General features: G+C 41.7%; 1 protein-coding gene and 1 pseudogene across 1 annotated transcript; both read right to left on the bottom strand.

The window, feature by feature from the left end:
• Positions 1 to 664: 664 nt before the first annotated feature.
• OXGR1 (oxoglutarate receptor 1) lies at positions 665 to 1,639 on the bottom strand. The gene has a single exon (XM_041423418.1). It carries the CDS (start codon positions 1,637 to 1,639, stop codon positions 665 to 667), a length of 975 nt encoding a protein of 324 aa, XP_041279352.1.
• A 19,715-nt stretch (positions 1,640 to 21,354) lies between these two features.
• Positions 21,355 to 22,549, bottom strand: LOC121345994 (annotated as a pseudogene).
• Between the last annotated feature and the right edge of the window lie 237 nt (positions 22,550 to 22,786).

Raw genomic sequence — 22,786 nt, forward strand, 5'->3', positions numbered from 1 at the left:
GCAGTCAGTGGGGAGAAACAGGCTCTTCTAGGTCAGGATTCACCTTGTCCAAATGCAGACATCAAGAATAATGCAATGAATCACACTCTAAAACTACTTATTTCTTTCCATTATAATGGAAAATTATAAAAGGAGGACAAGGTGATTAGCTATATGCATACTCCTACCCTGTCAATGTCTCCAGGGAGGTGGGATGAACCTCTTACAGGCCTAAGACAGGTTTTGATCTCCAGAGGGTCTTACCACTCTCCATGACTTAAGAAGAAAGTCAGACAGGTCTCTAGCTCAGACTACACTTATATTTTAAGTTAATAAAATTAATTTAGCATTACTTCCATCCTGAATCTCTATCTGGCACTAATAGAGTAGTATTTTTTTCCAGAATGGGCCATTTTCCAAAAGAGCTACCATGGATTTAGGAAGCAACTGCAGACACATTTCTGAGAAATTTCACATTTTATTTATTAGTATTTTATTTAAAACTTTTTATTTTTAATCATAAATTTTCTCCTTTGATGATCAGTTTGTAACCCAGAACAGATTAACTCTCCTTTGGCACTGGCTGGGTTATCCTGAGTACTCTAATGGCAGGGAGATTGTGCTTGGCTGGTTGAGGGCAGGTTTCAATCCTTCCTCCATAAATGTTAAATTGCATCAATTTCTTCTACTTCAAACTCTTTTTTGTCCAAAACTTGAAGAGCGAGAGTATCACCTGCTGGAAGTTATCTCCTGACACTACATAGAACAGCAAATTTCCAAAAGTATTTAGCGCTGATAAAGGTTTAGTTATAATAAACATTAAAAGGATAGCTTTTTTCAAGTGGCAGCTAAGTGGCTGCACTCGGAGCTCCAGATGAATCCCCTTAATGACATGGAAGGGGAGGAAGCACACGTAGAAGACCAGCAAGAGGAGAACAGTGAGTCTGCGAGCCTTTTGTTTGTAGCCAGCCTGTGTGTGGAGCCCAGTGGCCAAGATGCAAAAGATGAGCACGTAGCACAGAGTCACCGTGAGCAAAGGCAAGAGGAAGGCAAACACAGTCAGTCCCCAGTTGTACCAGCGACTTGTGACGAAGTCATCAGCAGCAACCAGGTCTGGGCAGACGGTCTTGTTCTGCCTGTTACTTGGGACAATCAGGATGGCCAGGGGGCTGAGGGCCACCAGGGAAACCATCCAAATGACTGCGCAAGTCACCACTGCCCATCTCCGCTTCCGAAGAAAAAGGGATTTCATTGGGCGCACAACTACCAAAAAGCGGAAGATGCTGAAGCAGCTGAGGAAGATAATACCACTGTACATGTTGAAGTAGAAACAAAACTGAATAAACCTGCACATGAAGTCTCCAAAAATCCAGTCGTTTCCATTAGCGTAGTAGTGTATAAAGAAAGGAAGTGTGACTACATAGAGTAGGTCAGTGATAGCCAGGTTTAACATAATGATAGTGCTGCTTTTCCAGGGCCTCATCTTAACACAGTAAACAAAAATTGTTGCAATGTTTCCTGGGAAGCACACCAGGAAGATTAGGCTGTAAAGGACAGAGACATACAATTTCACCTGTAAGAAATCTTCATTCTTGCAGCTTGTCAGTCGGTCTGCAGGGCTGGGCTGAGCAGTAAAATTGTTGGTGTGTTCAAATGCCATGTTTGCAGAGTCTCCTTAAGACAAAAATCAGATGTTTACTTTTAATTTGTTTGTTGGAACAAATTTTGTCAGTTAAACCTTTTGTTGCTGGGGAAAATGTATATTTGAGAGGGCACAGTAGTGAGAGGAAATGAAGATTTGCTAATGTACCTAGTCTGACCTAGATAACACCATTGAAATGTTTAATTTCACTCTTTCCTCTCTTTTACATTTAATTTTGATAATTATTAATTTTACTCTTTCTTTGTTTAGCCTCCTTCATTGAAGAAGACAATTAGTGCTTATCTGCAAATCTTCAGGGGTAGGAAGCACACATTTAGAGAGCTAGAGAGAGTTTGGGTTTAGATTTTGCAAGTGAACCAGTCTTAACCTTTCAGAAAGTAGAACCATATCCATATATTATCTTCACTGATCTGAGCTAATCAGTGTTTTGTGCTCGAGGAACAGAGATGTCATTCTGCTTTCATGAAAGCCAAACAATGTTAGGTTTAGTTACAGATCTCAGGACCTGATGCTCCTATAACCTGACAGATTGTTCCCTGAACATGATTTTACTCTCTTGGAGTCATCAGAGTATAAAACTATTATAAATATTTTGGTTTTTGGTTGTTTGGAGGGTTGTTTTTTGGGGGAGAGGCGTTATTTTATTTTGGAGGGGGTTTTTTTGGGTTTTTTTTGTTTTTTTTTTTTTAACCAAGCTCCATAGTGGCATAAAATTGATTTACTTTATTAAAGACTGTTTCTCAAAGGCAGAGGAAAATGGAAAGCACAGAGGGAAAGCTTGCTTCCCATTCTATGCCAATTGGAGCTAGGTAGACTTGTCTCTGAAATGATTTCTTGTCTGACATAGCCGATTTGGATCTCCCCACAGAGAGTTAAAGACATAACATTTCTTGGTAGTGTTTTTACCTGAAAAAATGAAAATCATCTAACTTCAGGTTTCAGAAAGTTAAATGCTTAAATTGGAGCCAGTCCTCCTAAGCCTTATTTTATCATCAAAGGACAGAAGTAAGTTCCTCCAAGACATAATGTATCTACCCAAAACTGAGGTTTCTAAGACAAATTATTTACTCTTTTGGCATTCCTATTTCTTTCCACTGATACAAAAGGTAGCCCAGGGTGACTAGCTCAGCCTTGGATATCTCAAGTGAGGTAAGAGCTGTGCCACTGTGTGTCTCCAGAACTTCAGGTGAGCACCACTCTTCCGGATTCAAACCAATTCCATGTGAGAAAATATGCTAAAGAAAGTTGATAAAGTGCTAGACGGGGTACTATCAAGCCTAGATCCTCTCTCTTGTCCCAGAAACACCATCTTTAAACTTAACCAGTGCCACATGAAACATCCAGGGTGAAATCAACACATTAGAAAAAACCAAACCAAACCAAACCAAAAACCAAAAAAAAACCCACTAAACCTGGAAAAAAGACAGAATTGTACCTTATTCAGTCTTGGAAAATGTGATTCAGTTCACAGTGTTCAACATGTTACTTGAATGACTCTTCCTTATGCCAATAACTGGTAGAACATGACCAATTTCCTCTGACAAACCCACTCATTAAAGATGGGACACAACGGGCATTATTTGATCATAACAAGTCAGCAAGATGATTATCTCTTTGTTACTCAGATGCACTTCAGAGTGATATCTGAACAGTTTCCCCACAATTTAGTTAAAATGGTAATACTTTATAACATGAATGTTGGATCTGGTATAGAAGCTTTGTAGTAAAAAATGTACTAGGGAAAGGCTGTCAAGCTTGTTTTAAACCAGTCCAGATTTACAATCACAAAAGCTAGGGGTGTGCATGTTTTCTCTCTTTTCTGCTGCTCAATGATACCACTGTCACCCACATTTATGCATCTCCAGTATATTTCATATCATGTAAGACAAATTACTAGAATATTTGATTTATCCCCAGTTTGGCTTTCTTGCACTGCTGATCGGTTCTTCACCACAATCTTGAACCCTCCAAATTGAAAATGGAGAAATACTGCTTACCTCGAAACCCGCAATTCTGCTTCTCCCTCTGATATTGCTTTGAGTAAAGAGCTCAAATGAAATGTATTTATGTCTTCCTTGCAGTGAAGCAGGTTTTAGTATGGCTTTGCAGCCATGTACATTCACTCCCTGTCTGACTGAGGCTCCATGTGAATTAGGAAACTGGCAGAAAACCTCAGTTACTGGCTCAAGTGTCAGCTCTTAGAACTGGGTGGCTGGAGGACTCCTCTTTAGCCCTCTGTCATTCACCCTGTCTTGCCTTCAGTGGGCAGATCAGGCTTTGCTGGCAGCAGCTCTGTGTGCTGAGGCAGACCTGTAGTATTCAAATAGCAGCAAATCACATTTAAATTAGCAGGTATGTGTGAGTGCTTGTGCTTAGGAAAGATGAAATTTATTCTCCATTTCCTGTGAAGTGAAACCTGAGTGCCAAAGTGAATAAGGCATGTTGTCATTTCAAGGTCAGGTGAAAGGTGTTATGACACAATGTCTTCACTAAAATCAAATTTCTAATGGAGTACAAATTTCATCTGATGAAATAAATGAATGTTTCTTTTGGCATGATGTGCTTTTCAGAAAATGCGGCATTCTTTCTGCTTATTTTTGGTGAATAAAATATCAACAGTGTGTTGGCTGGTTATTACTGGAGTAGCTGAAATTGTAAACTTGTTTTGAGCTTTTGCTTTTGGGCTTCATAATTCACAAGATCTGCAATTTTCTGTGCTTCTCGAGCCAAAAGACTGTTCTTGAATAAATAATCTCATTATTATCCTTAGCTCGAGGAACAAGATCAAAAGAGATTATTATTATTATTTAAAAACAGTCATTGCATCTTGAATTTTGAAACTGCAGTCTTCAGCCCTTGAGCTAGCAACCTGGTCCATGCACAGAAGCTCCAGCTGCCCAGTGAGGCCAGCAGCCTTTCTGTCTTGGTACATTTGATGAGTCTTTTCTTACTGATGAGTTTACAGTGCAGTATTAAATGAGCAAGCTTTCATGCCTGAACATTATGTATGTATGTACATATAGGAGCATTTTTCAGAGGAGTGTCTTGGCTCTCCTGTACTGGGCAGGATTTGGGAGCTGGCTATCTGTTTTGTAAATCATACTGCAGGGAAGAGTGGTAACGGGGACAATCAAGACTGGGGCAGCAGTAATGTCTGACACCTAGATCATTATCTATCTGTTACCATTAGAGAAAGGGCACCCTCTCTGCTCTCGTCTAACCAAGCTTTTCTCTAGGTCAATGCCCACAGCACTTTTAAAAAATGTCCAAAGTTTCTCAATAATTGTAAAATACACTGTCATGTACCAGCTCAAGGATCAGCAACTGTTTAAATAGCTATTACCCTGTTCCTAGGCACTGCATGTGTCATTAGAAACCATTTGTATGAGGCTGTAGCGTTACAAGCACAGAGGGAGCTAATTATAGTTAGGGATCATTTAATGCATTCACTACTTAATCCATTATACCCCTGAGCAATGGGAACCTGTGCAGCACTGGCTGGTTTTTATTCTTCCTTGGCACTGGCAGTGCCTGAGGTAAAACAGAAATGGGCTTTCCTGGTGCCATGACCCAGACCTGACAGGGATTTGGTGTGCTGGGGTCTCAAGCAGACCCTGGGGTCACCTCTGCATTTCTAACTCTGGACAGGAGAAGAGCAGAAAATAAAACACATGTGTTCAGACCAATCTTGGGAGATGGTGACTAATATAAGGTCAATTCATACAGAGCTGCTCTGCATGGAGATGGAGATATGCTCCTTAGCTTGCCCAAATCTTGTCCCATCATCAGCTGGAGGACCTTGTGGCTACTGCACCCCTGCATCCCTGCATCCTCCTGTATTTTTCACCAGGGCTACAGCTGCTCCTCATTGCACAGAGACCTTTGGAAACATTGGCCCCAGGACTCCTGTCAGGCACTAGGGACATTGAGAATAAACTAACAAGGACCACATGTTTAAATGGCTTATCTGGCCTCATGTGGGATCTAGATGGATAAGGGATGATTCTACAGTGTGACTTTCAACTCCTCAGTTTGTGGACCTTTTCTCTTTACCAGCCATTTCTCCAATTCATGTCCATGGACCTCTTAAGTTGGCCCACTGGTAGACCATTGTGATCCTTCACAAAAACAAGGGGCTTTTTGTACTTTAACACTGCCCTCACCCTTCTCCCCTCTACAAGCATTGGAGGGAAATCAAAATACCCTGTAGTTCCACAGTCAGCTTAAGTGACTCTAATTGCATGCTGCAGTCAAAGAGCTGGCAGCACCACCTTCCTCCTGACATCCTAAACCACACTGTTTTCAATGACCCCAGTGCTTGTGCAATCATGGGATGTGCTGGATAAATGAGCTGGCTGAGGCCAAACCAGTTTTCTTAATCTTGTGTTGGCTTTATGGCCCTGTTGTGACAGGTGATGGCTCTTTCTGTGGGTGTGTGTGCTCCAGGGCTTGTGTGAGCAGCGGTGGGGACTGGCTGGGGGCAAGAGGACAACAGCAGAGGTAGGTTGGCTGGGGCTGGCACTGAAGCTGTGCATGGGTTCCTGCTGTGAAGTTGTGTTTCACTCACTGTCCCCAGCAATCTGTCACCAGCTGAAGCTGGTCTCCAGCAATGTTTCCAAAGGGACAGCACTCACTTTGTGTTTCAACAGCCTTCCAGGGAGGCTGGATTAATTAGTCAGAGGGGCTGACATTTTCCCAGACATAACAAAATTCTATGGAGTTCATGTGAATGTATTAATGTGGCTCTTAGTCGCTGTATAGAAAGGAAACTGGAATGAGTTGGTGGCAGGATTAATGTTTCCTCTTGAGACTTTTTTCTACAGGCAAAGCCAGTTATCAGAGAGTGATGTCACAAATAGGATCATTTTTTCATACTGTATTCTTCCTTCTGTGATGGCAGGGTGAACAGGATGCACAGGATGACTGATGGGTTTGCCCTCCTGGGCCACGCAACCTCCTTCAAAAACTTCCAGTCTGAAATACAGAAGTGGAGAACAATGCCCAGTATTTTTATCTTGCCTTGTGGCTGGTTCCAGACAATGTCTCTCTCCTCCAGATGGGCTGGCTATTGCCTTTTGTGGGCATTGGGGTGGAAGAGGCTATAGCAGGGCTTTTTGTCTCAACATCTCTGCTGAACTTAACTGTAATTAGGCTTTGCAGGCATGAGGGTCCACAAACAGCACAGGGGCCATCCTCATTTCACAAAACCTGACCTAAAATCCACAGGCATGACTGAAAGACTCCTTTCAGAATTAGACCTTCAGGCATGACAGCACCCAATGTGGTGCAGTAGAAATGGCTCTGGTTAATAATTATGCAAGAGAACAGGCATTTTTTTTGGCAAGGGTTAGGCTCCAGAGTCTTAAGAGCTTTCATTATACGTTTTACTTTTGATTCAGCAAACACATAATCTTTGCATGAGTTATTTCCCTTAGCAGACATGCATTTGTTGGGCTGATCTTACTCTGTGTGTGATTGAATACCTAATTACCATTGTTATCAGACCACCCACTGGGAGATGCTCTGTTCTGTCGAGAATGATATCGTGTGTCTTCATCACATGGGGAAATCACCTCCAGTTCTCCCTTCGTATTTTTTCCCTGAGACAGAATGGTAAGGGCAGCATTTTTTAATCCCTAAATGCACTGTAACTCTAAATTAATCACAGTTAAATGCTGTCATCTAATTATTTAGGAAATAGAGACTGTTAATGAAAACTTTTGGAAAGGGATATTTTACCTTAGAAAAATTACATATATAATCTGGAATATAAGCAGTGCTGCTGCCACATCGGCTGAGCAGAAGTAGTTCAATAGAGTCCCAAAAATAGCCCATATGGATCTGAGACACTCTTTTATGCCTAATATTAGTCCTCAAAGTGAATTGGTGCTCATCGACTACAGAGCATAGAAGATAAAATCTACTGCAGCCCTTACATGAAGGCTAAACTTTCAGAAGGTGTGTTGCCCCATGGGAAATAGGGAGAGGAAAGACAATGGGACAATTTATCTGCTCAAAGCCAGCATGTGCTCAGGTACTCTGGTGCAGCATTGCCAAGAGCATAAACCGGCGAATAAAAAGCCCCACAGGAGCACCCAGCTATGAAGTGGCCCTAAACACAGCAGCTGCACCAGTTAAAGTTTTCCCAGCAGACACTAAAAACCAAACTAAACTCATTGGAGATGTGACAACAGCCATAATTGTTTCAGGCAATAGCCTGTTTCCTGAAAATGACCCAGTTCAGTGGGACTGAAAACAGAGAGGACCAATTTGCTGCCTCGTTATTTTGTTGGGTTTTATTCAGTTCCAAGACAAAGCAGGCTCCTTGGTGTTCGGTAATGGGCCAGTAGAGGATTCAGCAAAGAATGCTGATGATGTGGCTTCCAGTGTATAAGCAAGTTTTCAGTCACTGAAGATATATTCTCTTGTGGTGCCGTTGCTCTTGTAATTAGTTTGCAGGATGCTGTGGCACGTGAAGAAAAGTCTGCCCTTTGCCTTTGGTCACTGTAATAAGGTTTTGTCTTCAGAAAGTGACTTGTAGCATCACAGCCCTCAACACATGAATTTCATGTACACAGCCAAAGATGAGCCTTCTTATTAGGCAGATACTGGCAAGTATCCCTCACAAGCCCTGCCTGGATCTTGGCAGAAGGACCCTGGCTGGTCCTGCTACCAGCACCACCCGTGTCTGCTCCTACCTGCAGCCCTAACCCCTTCAGTTCCCACCTCTGGAAATTACACTTGTGCTTTGGAAATGAGCCTTTTCCAGTGGGGCTGGTGCCAAGAGGAGCACAAACAGGACAGGGAAGGGAACTCAGCCATTTCATATTTCAAAATTGTAATTTATTTGCTTCATACTGAAGTTACGTACCACTGAATTAGTTGTTGCAGTTGTTTAGCACTTGTTTCTGGTAAGGTAAACAGGTACCTGAAATTATCAGGTAGAATTTTGATATTACAAAGCAGTAAGCAGAAGTAATTTTCACTCAAATTGAAATGAGGATGTTCGTTGACAAAAGAGACAGAAGCAGAAATCCACAAGGAAATGCCTTAACCATCACTTAACCACAGAGCCAAAGGTCTTGTATTTTTCAGAGCAAATTCCCTTTTTATCAGGCAGAGAGCTGTACAACAGAGAAGGTATTCAGGCTCCTCATCCCAAGCACTTCCTATTCCATCCCTCATGATATGGAAGCTGCTCTGTCAGCAGGAAGGCAGCTCCCTCTGGTTCCTCCTTGCAGAGGCAGCTCTGCCAGCCTCATCCTGAGAGACATGCAGTTTCCCTGCATTTGAAAGAGTCTTGTGCTCTTTAAATGATGTTTATTATTATCCCCAGGCCATTAACTGGCTCTCCAACAATTCAGACTGGTTGGAGGTGCAGATTGCTAAAATAGCCTTCAAAGAGATAATTCATGCAAACTGAACCTGTGGAATTCATGCTTTTCATTCTTTTTTTTTTTTTAACCTGGTTTTTTTTTTTTTTCCTGACTATTTTGTTCTTCTCTAAATCAAATACATGGAAGGGAGGTGCTATTCTCTGCAGAGACTTTCTCTTGCTTTGCCTTTCTATGCCACCTTTCACCAAATGCTTCAGGATCTCCCTCTGAGCTGTGCAGGACTTGAATTACCAGAGCACTGGGCTTACTCACCACACCTGGGTCAGCTGGGAGGCTCTGCTGTAAGCTGATGTATCATATTTGTCTCCATCAGGGCACAAGATTCAGCTAAAACATCAGCACCTTGTTAAATGTGAATATCATTCTATTGTATTTATCGAGGTTTTCAATAATAGAGAAATGGAAGAAATCACATCACCATGGGACAGAAGATGACACAAGAAAAGACAGAAAAAGCTCTCTGTGCTTGACTTTGGCTTCTGATTTTTTAAAAGGGAACTGCTTAGTAGTTGCTGATAAAATGAAATGATACATTGTGTTAAAGGATATAAAAATTTCAATGCTCTGCATGTTCAGGCTGTTTGGGGTAAGGCTTTTTACCCACTCCTCTGCATTTTGCCAACATACAACTCTCCTGCTTCATGTTGCCATGTCTGATGGCTTTCAGGGAGCCGAGGAAAGGATCTCTAACCAGACTTTTATCAGGTTTTGCACATTGTATTCTAAGGAGGTCTAAACTGGTGTGCATTGCCACTGATTTCTTAAGTCAGTTTAACCCACTTCAGCAGCACCTAATCCATTGTCTTTCATGGCACAGTCCCTGCAAAGGCCTGAGCACAGACATCTCCCCTCTCTGAGGGGCTTTCTTGGTGCATGCAGGAGGATGATGGTCTCTCCTGAAATCCTCTGTCATGATTCAAAGGGGTATTTCCCATGGCATTTCAGGAGATGGGGTAGAAGAAAACCCAAGACATGCAATCCATCTGCTGCCCCAGATAGGGTTATATCCTTGTCAGTCCCAGCAGGTGCTTTTCCAATGTTTTTTGAGTTTCTCTCTCTACCAAACTACTACTCTGCTTCTCTGTGCCCAAAGGATGAGTTGTCTCATGCCGGGCACCTTCCTGATCCTAGCTGGGGCCACTCTGTTTTCCAGACACAGGTCAGGTGTGTGATCACCATCACTTTTCCTTTAGTGGCCCTTCTCCTAGATTGAGCAACACTCAATCTCACAAAATTTTATTTTTTTAATTTTTCTGAACTTCTCTTCTGCTCCTTGTCCAGCAGGTGCCCCTCCTTCTCAAAGTGCAGTATTGGAGCAGACATGCTGCCCCAGGAGACACATTACAAAAGCAGTAGGGTTAATCATCCTACCTGGAAGCCTGTGTCTTATTTCTACACCCCATTCTGCTCTTTGCCCTTCTCACAACAGCAGAGGACATCTGACTGATGTTCAGCTTGTGTCCTGAGCAGCCTTTTGATTCTTTACTGCAGTATTGCAGCCTAAGCATAGTCCAGTTTGTAGAGTTTTGATTAATCCCCAAACATAAATTCTGCATTTGTCCTCATTGTTTTGCATTCTGTTTTATTCTAGACCATTTCTCCATGTTCTGTAAATTGCTTTGAATCTAATGCTGTCTACCAGAAAGCCTGGAGTCCCCTCACTTGTCATCGGTGTGCTTAAAGGGTATACTTTCTACTCCATTGCCCAAATTGCTAGTGAATATAATAAGGGTGAGCTCACTGCATAATCTGGACTTGGATGGAAAATTTTGTCATGGTAAATATCCTAGAGCTGAGCCTTGCACTTCTCTGCTATAAACTCACATCAGTATTATCAGTGCCTGGAGTAGTAGCTTAGCCACAGCTCCCAGTAGTGCTAGCTTTTGTGCAAAAATCTGAGAAAAGGAGCAAATTTTGCTTCTCAAAATTACCAAGTTTTGTGTCTGTTCTGCCCTCTTACAGAGCATTTCAGATGGAAGCCTGCTCCATCCCAAGAAAGGAGCTGGACCATCCTGATGGAGGAAGCAGCAGACCTGTCCTTCATCAGTTGCCCTGCTCTCTGTCTGGGGTTGCTTGGTCAGCTGGGGGGGCTTCCCTCTGTTCTGCCTACCTCTGTTCTATGAACTTCTTTAATAGACTAAAGACATCCACATGAAACTTTTTGATTCTGTTGATTCAACAGTTTGCAGGGAAGAAGCATTCTGACAAAAATTACTTGATTAGCTGAAATCAACATGTCTGATTTCTTCCCAAATAAACTGGATACTGAGACAGTCAATCCTAATTCAGGGGTCAAATGAACCTCTCATCTTGGGCAGGGTAATTTCTTTCCTAATACACTCCCCTAGTACATATGCACAGATAACTTTCAGCATTACCATGGCAGCAGCTGGACTGAGCTGAAGTCTCCAGGACAGCAAGGAGTGATTGCTGATCACTTTGGTAAGTAGGCGCAAAGTATCATGTTGCCTCTGCCAGCCTAGGTGGAGGACAATCTCAGAATCATTTAGGTTGGAAAAGACCTTTAAGATCATAAAGTCCAACAGTTTACCAGGCATTGCCAAGTCCATCACTAAACCATGTCGCTAAGTGACACCTATACATATATTTTAAATACCTCCAAGAATGGTGATTCCACCACTCCCCTGTGCAGCCTGTTCCAGAGCTTGACAACCCTTTTGGAGAAGGAATTTTTCCCAGCATCCAGTCAAAGCCTCTCCTGGCACAACTTGAGGCCATTTCCTCTCCTTCTATCACTTGTTACATGGGAGAAGAGGCTGACCCCCACCTCACTACACCCTCTTTTCAGGGAATTGTAGAAACTGAGCCTCCTTTCCTCCAGGTGAAACAACCACAGCTGCCTCAGCTGCTCCTTGTTGGCAACAAGGCCTAGGCTGATACACCCCCACACACCTTCTCCTCAGGGTGCAATCCCTGTCTGTGGAGAAACACTCAGGGATTTGTTGTATTTCCCTGTATTTTCCAAGGGGAAATTTGGATGGGTACTTTTACATGCACAGATATAGGTGTCCCTTTGCCTGTGTGTATGTGTGTGAATTGATTATGATACGGGTGTTGTGAGTATTGTGAATATATAACTAAGTCACTGTTATAATTGTAGAAAATCCTATGGAATCACTTTATAAATGCTACTTGGTGATGCATTTCACCCTCGCATGTCTGCTTGGGAGCAATGGTGTGGAAACTTTTGTTGATGAGATGGTGCATTTCATGGACCCCAGGAAGACAGGAACAGAAGACTTGCTCTACAGCTGAGGCCAGGTGTGTGGTTTTAGCTTTGTAAGCCAATTGAAGAGCCTTCAATAGCTACAAAATCCTCACAAAAAAAAGAGAAAAGAGGATCCCACAATAAAGGTAATATCTCTCTCTCTTTTGATATCTTTAATTCACATAAGAAAAGGAAATTTTGTCCAAAATTTAAGATCAACTGCCACCCTGAGGCAACTACTTGGTGAAAGGGCACAGCTGCTGAGATCCATCTGCTCTTTACCAAATCCAGCTTCTTGACTCCCTGAAAGAGGGATTTTTTACTTTTCACCTCATATCACAGACTTTTGTATAGCAATAACTCTTTCTTCAGTAAAATATTCTTTATTTTTTCAGAGTGATGAATACAGGAGATTTTTGCATGAGATGTGCATCATTTGAAGTAATTCTTGCAGCTATCATGGCAAGGACAGGTGGTAGAGGTATTGATAACCACAGGGAATATGAAACCAAATGCAGCCCTACTTCAGATTCCAGATACCTCTCCTTAGACCATGTCAGCATGCCTCAGACCCATCATTCACACCTTACAGTACAAGTCAGATAGAGAATATATCATTTAACCTCATTTGGCATGGCTGTATTTCAGGATTAATACTTCTTCCTTTGCTCCCAATACTGCGCTGTGAAAATCTTTGCCATGGATTCATGCGCCTTATTGCAGTGAAAACCTGTCTGGATGCCCAAAGGGCTCCTCTCTTTAGCTCTCTAGGGCCACAAATGTAATCCTACTTGGGGCACATCTCCTGTTTAGCCCTTTGATGTGACAAATGATGAGACTGCTGCCTGTAGTGGCACCCAGTTTCAGCAGCTCATGTAGCCAGAGAGAGAATTGTTGCCGCCCGCCAGATTATGTGGGACCACACGGGACACATCCAGAAGAGAAGGGAAACAGAGATTTTCCTTTCAAAAGCCCACACCTATTTAGGGGGCAGATGAGATAAATGCAGTGCTTGTAACAGCAAACACTGTCATGCTGGTCTTCTGAAGTCCAGTTACTTCAGCCTTTAATTATCCTAGCTGTGGGAGGAGTCCCAGCTGCAGGAATGGCTCTGAGAGCCCTGCTGCTTCGCTGGACCTTCTTCTTCTTTTTTGGTTCTTACCTCTGCCAACACAAACAAGTTATGTTTCAGAATATTGAAGCAAATCTTTGCTTAGCATTCAAAAAATTCGTTTAGCTCACAGAGGTGACATTTCGGGGTCTTAGGACATCTTTGTTGATCTGAAACTAAATAAATAAACACAGAAAATAAACTCTGAATTGCTTTAACTTCTCTAGAATTGGCTTGTTGAATCAGTGGGAAAACTTGCTTTGGAGTGGTCAGATATGTGGTGAGGATACCTTTTCACAGTGCCTTTGTCTGCAGTGCAGGGAGCTCCCTGAGACAGCTGATCTCACCAGGAAAGAAGCTGCTCTTTCAGGGAGAGCAGGAAGAGGAAGATGTGTTGGTGCCTGCAGCCATGCTTCCCCTCCAGCAGAGAGGTTCAGAGAAACCTGGCTGCATTTCAGCAGTGGAGAAATGTGTGAGGAGAAAACACAAGCATAACAGTAGTTGTCACAGGGTGAAAGGTGGAGTTTTGAAGAATTTTACTATGGGGGTCTAGGGGAAAAGATGGAGGGATTTGAGCATTGTCCTGTCCTTCTTCCTTCTTCTTCCTAGCCTCCATCTTCTGGGTGATGGTGGCGCTTTGGGATTGGTGCAGAGGAGAAAGTCACTGTCTAACATAGGTGATGGGTATTGGAAAATAACTGTATCAAAATATCTAATACGTAGTTTGTAATATAAAAGACACCACCAGCCCCGTGAGAGGGCAGTGTGCATCAGACTGACCTGCAGGACAGACAAAAAATATTTTAGATAAGAAATAATAAACAACCTTGAGAACGACAGCTGAAGACTTCTGACTCCTTCTTCGACAGCTGGGTTGGGGAAAAGAGACTTTTAACACATCTCAGGGTCACCTTGACCAGAGGAGATCCCGAGACATCCCTATCTGCAACAGTAGACTGTCAGTAATGAGAGAGAGAAATACACCATTTGATATTTCTGGCTAGGCCATCAGGAGGGGCTGAATTCACTCCCAAAGTGGATAAACTCTAATTCCCTGTATTTATCCTTTCTAAATATTTGAAATTCTTAGTTGGCCGCTATCAGTGTTTGTAAGACATCTGTAGGGGTAAAACCAGCTGTATTTCTGAAAATCACAAATCTGTATTTTCTGTAAATCTGTTTTACAGCTTACGTATTTATAACAACATAGCCACTCCAGCTGTATTTGATTTAAAAGTATAAAGCAGAGATTATGTTTCTTTAGAGAAATTTGGAACAATGCTCCCACCTTGCTCTTGCAGATGGTATAAATATATTCTTCCTTTTCCTACTCTTTGCTGCTTCTCAAGCACAGATTTGCTTTTCCAAATCAGACACTGCTTTCCTGCATACTCCATGCTTTTCCAGAGCGATCCTTTTACTGGAAAAGTTTTGTCTACCCTCTAGTGGGAATTTGAATTATTACACCTGCAGATCCCAGCTGCAGAAGTACAGAAGGGTGGAGTCCCTTGGGCACAGCCTGGAATTACTGCACGGCCAATCTTCGTAGTGTTCCCGGCAAAGTCAATGCCCCATTCCTGTCTTTCTCTTCCCCCAGTGAGATGCAGGTTTGCATTTTGGCAGAAAGAATGGGGACTGTGTTTGCTGGAATTTTGTTGTGGCAGAGGGACAGATTCATCTTTCACTGGTGTTCATTGACAGGTATCTAGCTCTGATAAGCAAGTGTGGCTGTATTACTCATACTGAGTCAAAGTAAGGATGGAAATTTAGAAGACATATTATAAATCTACATCTTAATTCCATTTGCTCTTCTCCCAGTAGAAGAAAAGTTCTGAAGGCAGAAGACGGGTTGCTGGATTTGGATCAGTGTCTCCAGGGAGAGAGCCTGGCCCAGCTCTGAGGAATTGTAGCTGGACCCTGTGCTCTCCCAGAGCTGGAACACGTGCATGGACAGCAGTGGTACCCTTCCCTTGGGTGAAGGCAGCTGGGAAGTTATGGAATCTATTTCTCACCTTAGGACCCCACAAAGAACAACCTCCCAACCCGTGGTGCCATGCTCTCTCTACAAAACTGCTACCTACATTTCAGCCAGAAAGGTTTCCCTGTATACTGCTAATATTTTGTGTTAACCTGCAAATTAGAAAATTCTTTATAGAAACCTATAAAGGATGAATACAGCTATTAATCACTGGCTCTTGGCTAAGGTCACACACAGTGGTAGTCAATCAACTTTGATGAGCTGGTTCCCTGAAACCTTTTCTGAAAGAAAATAGCTCTTTCCACAGATACAGAATATGATGTTGGGGATGAAGCAGGGCCTGGGCGGTGCAGACACTGCTCTAACTCAACTTCTATTACTGAAGTGCCACCACTGAGCAATCAAGACTCCCTTGAAAATCTTTCCCTAAGCCAAAAATGCACTTTGTAAAAGCTCTGGGCTGAGAACTGGTCTGTTCCCCACTTGGCTGCTAATTTGCTTTGTGACTGGAGGCAAGTCACTTAACTCCCCTGTGCTTCAGTTTCATCACCTGTAAAATAGGGATGATATATAAACATCTCAGAGCAGCTTACTTGCAGAAAGGTAATGTGAGGAAACTCCTCTAGGCAGGTGCTGCTGCCTTGTCTGTTAAGATAACTTTCTGTTGATAAAAAACGCCATGAATTGAAGGGAAAAGAGAATTTCTAAAAAGATTTATGCTTGAAATTGTTGCACAGTGCATTTGTGTGCCACTGTCTGCCAGGTCTTCTTCATTGCTGAGGCCATAAGTGACAGGCCAGCCTGGCTCACTCCGTAGAAAATTGTCCCTTTGGGATCATTTGGGGCTGGAAATAAATCCACCCATAATGCTTTCCTGCTTTGTGCCAAGCCACCTCCTTTTTTTTTTTTTTTTTTTTTTTGGCCAGCTTTACAGATCTGTAACCAGAGCAGAGTTTTTACCTTGGATACCCTCTGAGGCACCTACAGAGAAGGTGTTTTCTATCCCTGCCAGCTGCAGGTCCAGGGCATCACTTTGCACAGTAGCTGGCACCATGAAAATCCTTGAAAATTAGAGGAGTGATGTGTGAATATCACAGGGTGTTCTCATGGTAGTACCAAAACACTTTGTCATAGATCTGCCAAGAAAACACCAATTCTGCCAGATGCACAGGAGCTGTCTTGGAAAGGTCCTGGGATTCAGCCACTCATCTTGTGCCATTCAGGGGCAAATGGGAACAACAAAGGTTTCAGCAGAACTGTTAAAGGGGACAAAATCAACTTCCTAATCACTTTTCCAGAAAGCTGATGGGTCTAAAGCAACTGAATGTGTCTTAAGCTGGATGTAGCGAAGAGAAAGATGGAGTAACCTGCTGTCAGGTTTGCTGGCCTGGGTAGCAGGGATCATCCTGGAAATACAACTGTGTTTAAAAAAAAAGAAAACACATAAAGGAAGATTTCTCAAGGAACTATATTTTCTTGCTTGCTTTATTAGCATTTAGTAATTAGACATCTGTGTGCAAAGTTGCATTTCTTTCTGCTTCATCTCATCTTCTTGCACTATTTTACAAAATAGAAGGAAATTAATAAACTAATTTGAAACCACACTTTTTTTTAAATAAACAAAACAGAAACTCAGAATTTTTGTTTTTCTTTTAAGAGTGGAAAGCATCACTGGTACTATAGCTTCCAGGCAACCATCTCTCTTTTGGTTCAGAAATCAGTGATATCAGCCTTTTGGGGGAGTAAAGAAACCAAGGAGTAATCTTAGAAGATAACACCTTATAATTCAAGTGCCTTTTAAGGTTCCAGCAAGGATGAATCAAACGTACTGTGCCTTATACTTGCCTACAGCAGCTCTGAAAAATCATTTTTCCTCTGTGTATTTAAAAAATCAGCATTTCAGCTTTAAATTTTGTTTTGGAAAGATATGCACCTTGGTTTACCAACTTTAATTATCCCATTCTCCTTTTCTCCAAAATACAGCTCTGACTGAAAGTGAGAATGCAATTTTTTCTCCTGCTTTAGGAGGCATCCAACTCACTCTGTCCTCTATCACAGCACTCTGTGGGCTAGGGCATCAAGCCAGAAAGACACCTTAGTCAGAAGTACTGCTCTTTTCCAGGTGCTATTTAAAAAACAGGCCTTGAAATACATTTTCTTTAGTATGAATGGGTTTTCCCCCTTCTTGACTCAATTCTGGGGCACTTACATTGAAGTGGCATTAGCTGGCAGTGTTGAATACCTCTACTGTCACAAAACATAAGGGAACACACAAAGTATTTTCCTTTACATCTCTACTCCTTTTCTGCTGGCAGGGAAAAGCAAACTGAGTTCAGAGCTGGTAGGACTCAAACAGTGATGTGCTCAAAAAAAGTCATTTGCTGCTTTAAAGTTTAGGTTCACTCAACCTGCATTTTCACAGCAGAACATCTTAGCAGATGGAAGCAGTCATTCAAAGTTCATTTTGCTCACTTAGCCTTATCAGCAAAATGGCAGCATCTATGTGAGGCCTAAATGACTCAGTGGTGGGCACTGCCCTGCACCACTTGTGGTGGATCATGGCTCTGGGCAGTTACACTGCACAGCTGCTGCAGCAACACCCCAGATAGATAGATAGATAGATAGATATAAAATAGATGATATAGATATAGGTATAGGTATAGATATAGATAGATATAGATATAGATATATACACATATACATACATATATATATATATATATATATACATACATATACTATTAAATCAGGACAAAATTGAAGCCTTCTGTCACAGCAATATCCAACACAGCATTGTGAAAGTAGACCATTTCCAAGCTGTTTTAACCTTTCTCTCCACTAGCTCTTTACCTAGTTATTCATTTTGATGCTACGTGCAGTCCTCTACACAACTCTCTCCTTAGGTGTTCTGCAGAGCAGCCAGATTAGTACAGATTTTGTGAATTCTCTTTTATGCAGGACATTACTGTCAGTATTTTTGCTCTCTGGGACGTTTGAATATGAGGAAGGCCTTTTTGCTTTAATTTCTTTTGAGAACACATGAATTGGGGAGAAAAGGGAAAAAATTGTTGATTGCCTACCTACAAAGAAAGGTAGAAAATATCTCTGCTGCAATCTGTGACAGTACATGAGTCACTGTGAGGAATAAGGTTTGTCTTGTCACAGAAACAGTTGGCAGCTCCCAAGTTTCACCTTTAATGTCATCAGAGTTGACATTCCCTTGGGAGGTTTGCCCTGCAGAGTTATTCTCTTGGTCCCTCTGCAGTCCCAGGCAGAGAGCAGCCTGCTGGTAGGTGCTTGAGCTGGTGTGCCTGTCCTTGCAGACAAACCTACCAGAGACTTCTGATAGAAGCTTGCTCACTGGAGCATAGCTGTGGTGTGAATTATCCTGCAATAGTGCAGTAATTTATGTAGCTATATTGTCACACTGTGTACAGAGCCTGAGAAGTGTCTCCTATTTGCTGCAATTGAAGCACTTATCCTTGTTTCAGCAGTAAACTTAACAGCAGCTAAAAATAGAAGCTATCAAGCTTCACAGTAAGCAAAAGGAATGAGTTGCATGAGATAATGATCTCTCAGTCCTGCAGAGCACCTAAGCAGTCCTTGAATCCTTTAAAAGTGTCTACTGAGGTTGAACTTTTCTCCTTTTCCAGACCCAGCCATGATACTGGGAGACATGACTGTCCTTCCCCTGGTGGTTTTTGTCTACCAGTGAACCACAGCTCCAGGACCATTCCCTAATCTACCTTGGCACTTTAAAAACAGCTAGTTTAGCCCAAAATAAATTAGAGATGTGGTGGATAAGCAAGTGAGATAGGATGAGGGCAACCAAACAACATCTTTATTAAGGAGAGAGAGGAGGGGACAAAAAAGTAGCACCTCTCCAAGTCACTGAAACTGTGAGACTGTCACTCTTGCTGTTAGAGATGGAAAGCCTTGAACACTTCAATTTCACAATTTTTACCTTCAGCTGCTTCATTTTATATTGAACATGTAGTTATACTGAAGAGCTTCTGCTTGTGTGTGATAAGCTTGTCTTGGGCTTGAGAGGGAAGAGCTTCTGAGAACAAGAATTAAAAATGCTCTGACAGAGCAAAAAAGATAATTTTAATCCACTCCTTCAGATGTATGTGTGTAAGTGGTAGGCACATCTTGTTTTTCCACTGATGTGGAAGAAGAGAATTTATGCAGTGTGTTTGTACTTTTTACCCATGTTGGAGAGTTGGGATGTTATGAATCTATGTCAGAAAATATTTACTTTGTGTGAATCACCTTGTGTTGTGTAGCTTTTGAGGTTGAATTAACCATGCATATGTGAAACCAGGTAGCTTGACCAAGACTGATCACTACCTACTGGTAAACTGTAAAATTTGGCCTTTGACAACAGTGCAGAAGAACTAGAAAACACCTCAAAAGGTCTGTGGCAGTGCTTCTGAAAGACATATCTGACGGATGGTCCTTTAATAAAGTATTTTAAATATCCACAAGGCATCATAAATACTATTTTTTATTTATACATCTGCTCTTTTTGCCACAGCAGACGCTGTCAGCCCACTGAAACAGTCAGGTCCTGTCCAGGCTATGATTCACAGTAACCACAAATCTCTCTCTACAAAACTGTTACCTAAATAATGGTTTCCTTTTTTTTCCATTTGTGCTTGCACAATTCATTATTTCTACTTAAACACAGAACTTTGCACCTGTCACTGTTTAGTAGCAGTCTGTGTCTCTGCAGATCATAGCTGTAATTTTTCAGCTTAATTTTGTCCTCTCAGCTTCAAGTAAATATATAAATAGAAGAACCAGACTTTATTTCACTATCCAATTTGATACTGAAAACACTAAATACTCCTGAACCCAGGACAGACTGGTCAAATCCCCACTCTGTGACTCCCCTTATTGTGACAGTAAATCACTAATTTCTTGACTCTGAGCATGAACTCAGGAACAAGTGAAAGTAGTTTCCTCCAGACTGTTTCCTTAGCTTATACACAAGAGAGTCATCTCAGCCAAAACTTCTTCTGGAGTTAAGATATGTGACATCATCCTGTCCTTCATGTACGAGCCTGTTAATTTGTTGTAGTAGGAAATCAGAATGGTCTGGGACAGCTGATAGATTCATACAGCAGACTGGTACTTGTCTATAATAATTTTCTGTACACTAATATGATTTCATTAATTTTTCCCCATTTTTACATATATATATATATAGATATAGATACACACATACAAAATTATATAGCCTTGTAGTCATCACCATGTATGTCTTCCTCTCCTTTTCTTATATATTTATATTCCTATATACATAAGTATATATATATATAGGAATATATCTATAAGAATATATAAATAATCTATTCCTATATAAATAAGTCTATATAAGTATTATATATATTTTTTAATATATATATATATATATATATATATATATATATTTACTTATATAGCCTCATAGTCACCATGTATGTCCTCCTCTCCTATTCTTTCCATCCTCCACTAGGCCAAGAGATTTCTTTTAAATTGCTCAGTGCCCTATGATGAAGTTCATTGAACTTCCATCCAATCTGAAAACATCTGATTTATCTAGGAGCAGTCTAGGTGTGCAATTCAGTGGTTTCAGCAACGGTGACAATATCTGCTGTGTTTTACTTAGGCTGTAATAAACAAAGCACTACATCAGTGACAACACTGAAATCAGTGGAAGTTGTTCTCATGTCCAGACTAAGCTCTCTATGTTTCTGTAATCAATAGCAAAGCCCAGAGCTAGAGAACCCTGTGTTTCCCAAATGTCTTCGGGAACAGTCTGGCTGGATGGTTTTATATTTTGCCTTTGAGGTGGCTTATAGTCTTGTCTTTTCCCTCCTCTTTCTTTGGTTGCTAGGAGAGGTGTATATAAAACTGCTTCCAAGAAAGGTTTTTGACAAGTCCTCTGCTGCAGGGAGAGGGCAAAGTCAGATGCAATTCTTGCTTTCATACCAACACAACTGTCTTAGGAGCTTAGAGCACCAAAGGCATCCTGGTTTTTCTGCAATTTGCTTCAAGGGACTCCCTCACAACTTTAATGTGATTTCTGACTTGGTCATGTAGTTTTTTCTCCTGGACTACTTGCTCCTGGATGTATTTGTTCCACTTACACCTTGAAGGAAAGAGCATGACTTGCTGGAAGTTGTCTCCCACCACGACATAAAGCAATAGGTTGCCTGCCGCATGTGTTGAGTGGAGCCAGTAGCCAAGAGACACAGTGGGCAGAGTGGATTTATTCTCCATGTGACAGCTGACTGGACACAGATGTAGTTAACCTGAGCTGTTGCCTAAGATTGGAAGAAAAACTTTCCAAACAATATTTGAATTGATAACATGGAGAGCAGTCTTTTAATGAAAGCTTTTTAATGAAAGCTTTTTCTTCCAATCTTAGACAACAGAGCCACCCAAAAGACATGGAAGAGAAGGAAGTACCACCGAGAGAACAACAGCAAGACTTAGATCCTTCTGTTTGTAGCAAGCCCATGTGTGGGGCCAGTGGCCAAAGTGCAATGATGAGCACATAGCACAGAGTCACTGTGAGCAAGGGCAAGAAGAAGGCCAGACTGGTCAGCAGCCCCCTGATTGTGCCCAGGTTTGCAGAGCTGGTAAGGTTGAGGCATGAGGACCTTATGTTTTGTGTCTCCTCTGTTTTGTCTCCCTTTTGAAGAGAAAAATAAATTGACAGGGCTGACAGCTTCCAGTGCCATCAACCACACGGTTGTGCAAGCCACTGCTGTCCACCTCTTCCTCTGGATGTGGAAGAACTTCATCGTGTGAACCATCACTACATAGCAGAAGGCACTGAAGCAGGTGAGGAACAGGATGCTGCTGTACAATTTGGAGTGGAAGCTGAAGCAGATGAACTTGCACATGAATTCACCAAAAATTGAGTGTTCCCCAGTGGCACAGTAGTGCATCAGGAAGGGAAGACCAGTGAGGTAGAGCAGGTCTGTGAGTGCCAGGTTCAGCCTGATTATGGTGTTCCTCTTTCAAGGTCTCATTTTGAAGCTGCAAACACAAACAATGAAACTTCTCAGGAAGATCAAGTTATACATAATGTGGAGGTACAAAGTCTTCACACCAACTTCCACACAGTGCATTTGGGAAAATCACCTTCAGTGTCTTGCTGGCTGATGAAGTTGGCTAAGTTGTCATTTGTTGTGTTCATTTTTTCTCCCTAGCTGTTAAGGAAAAGAGTAATGTTTAGTGTTCACTGACAGATAAGATCCCTCACATCTCATTAAAAACAACTTATAATCAGGTCTTTCAGCTGCTCATCAGTGCTCCTATTAAAGTGACTTTTATAAATAAGGAAAGCTTGCTCTGTTGATAAGAATTGATCTAGAAGCCTTTTATCATATCTAGATACACCATATTTTGTTTTAAAATGCATATTTCAGGAAAG

Source organism: Onychostruthus taczanowskii, unplaced genomic scaffold (genome assembly GCF_017590055.1).
Source record: "Onychostruthus taczanowskii isolate IOZ18803 unplaced genomic scaffold, ASM1759005v1 scaffold77, whole genome shotgun sequence".
Taxonomy (NCBI): Eukaryota; Metazoa; Chordata; class Aves; order Passeriformes; family Passeridae; genus Onychostruthus; species Onychostruthus taczanowskii.

What these genes read in the sequence shown, in the direction of transcription:
- OXGR1 (XM_041423418.1), bottom strand. Translation starts at nt 1,639, where the DNA reads ATGGCATTTGAACACACCAACAATTTTACTGCTCAGCCCAGCCCTGCA.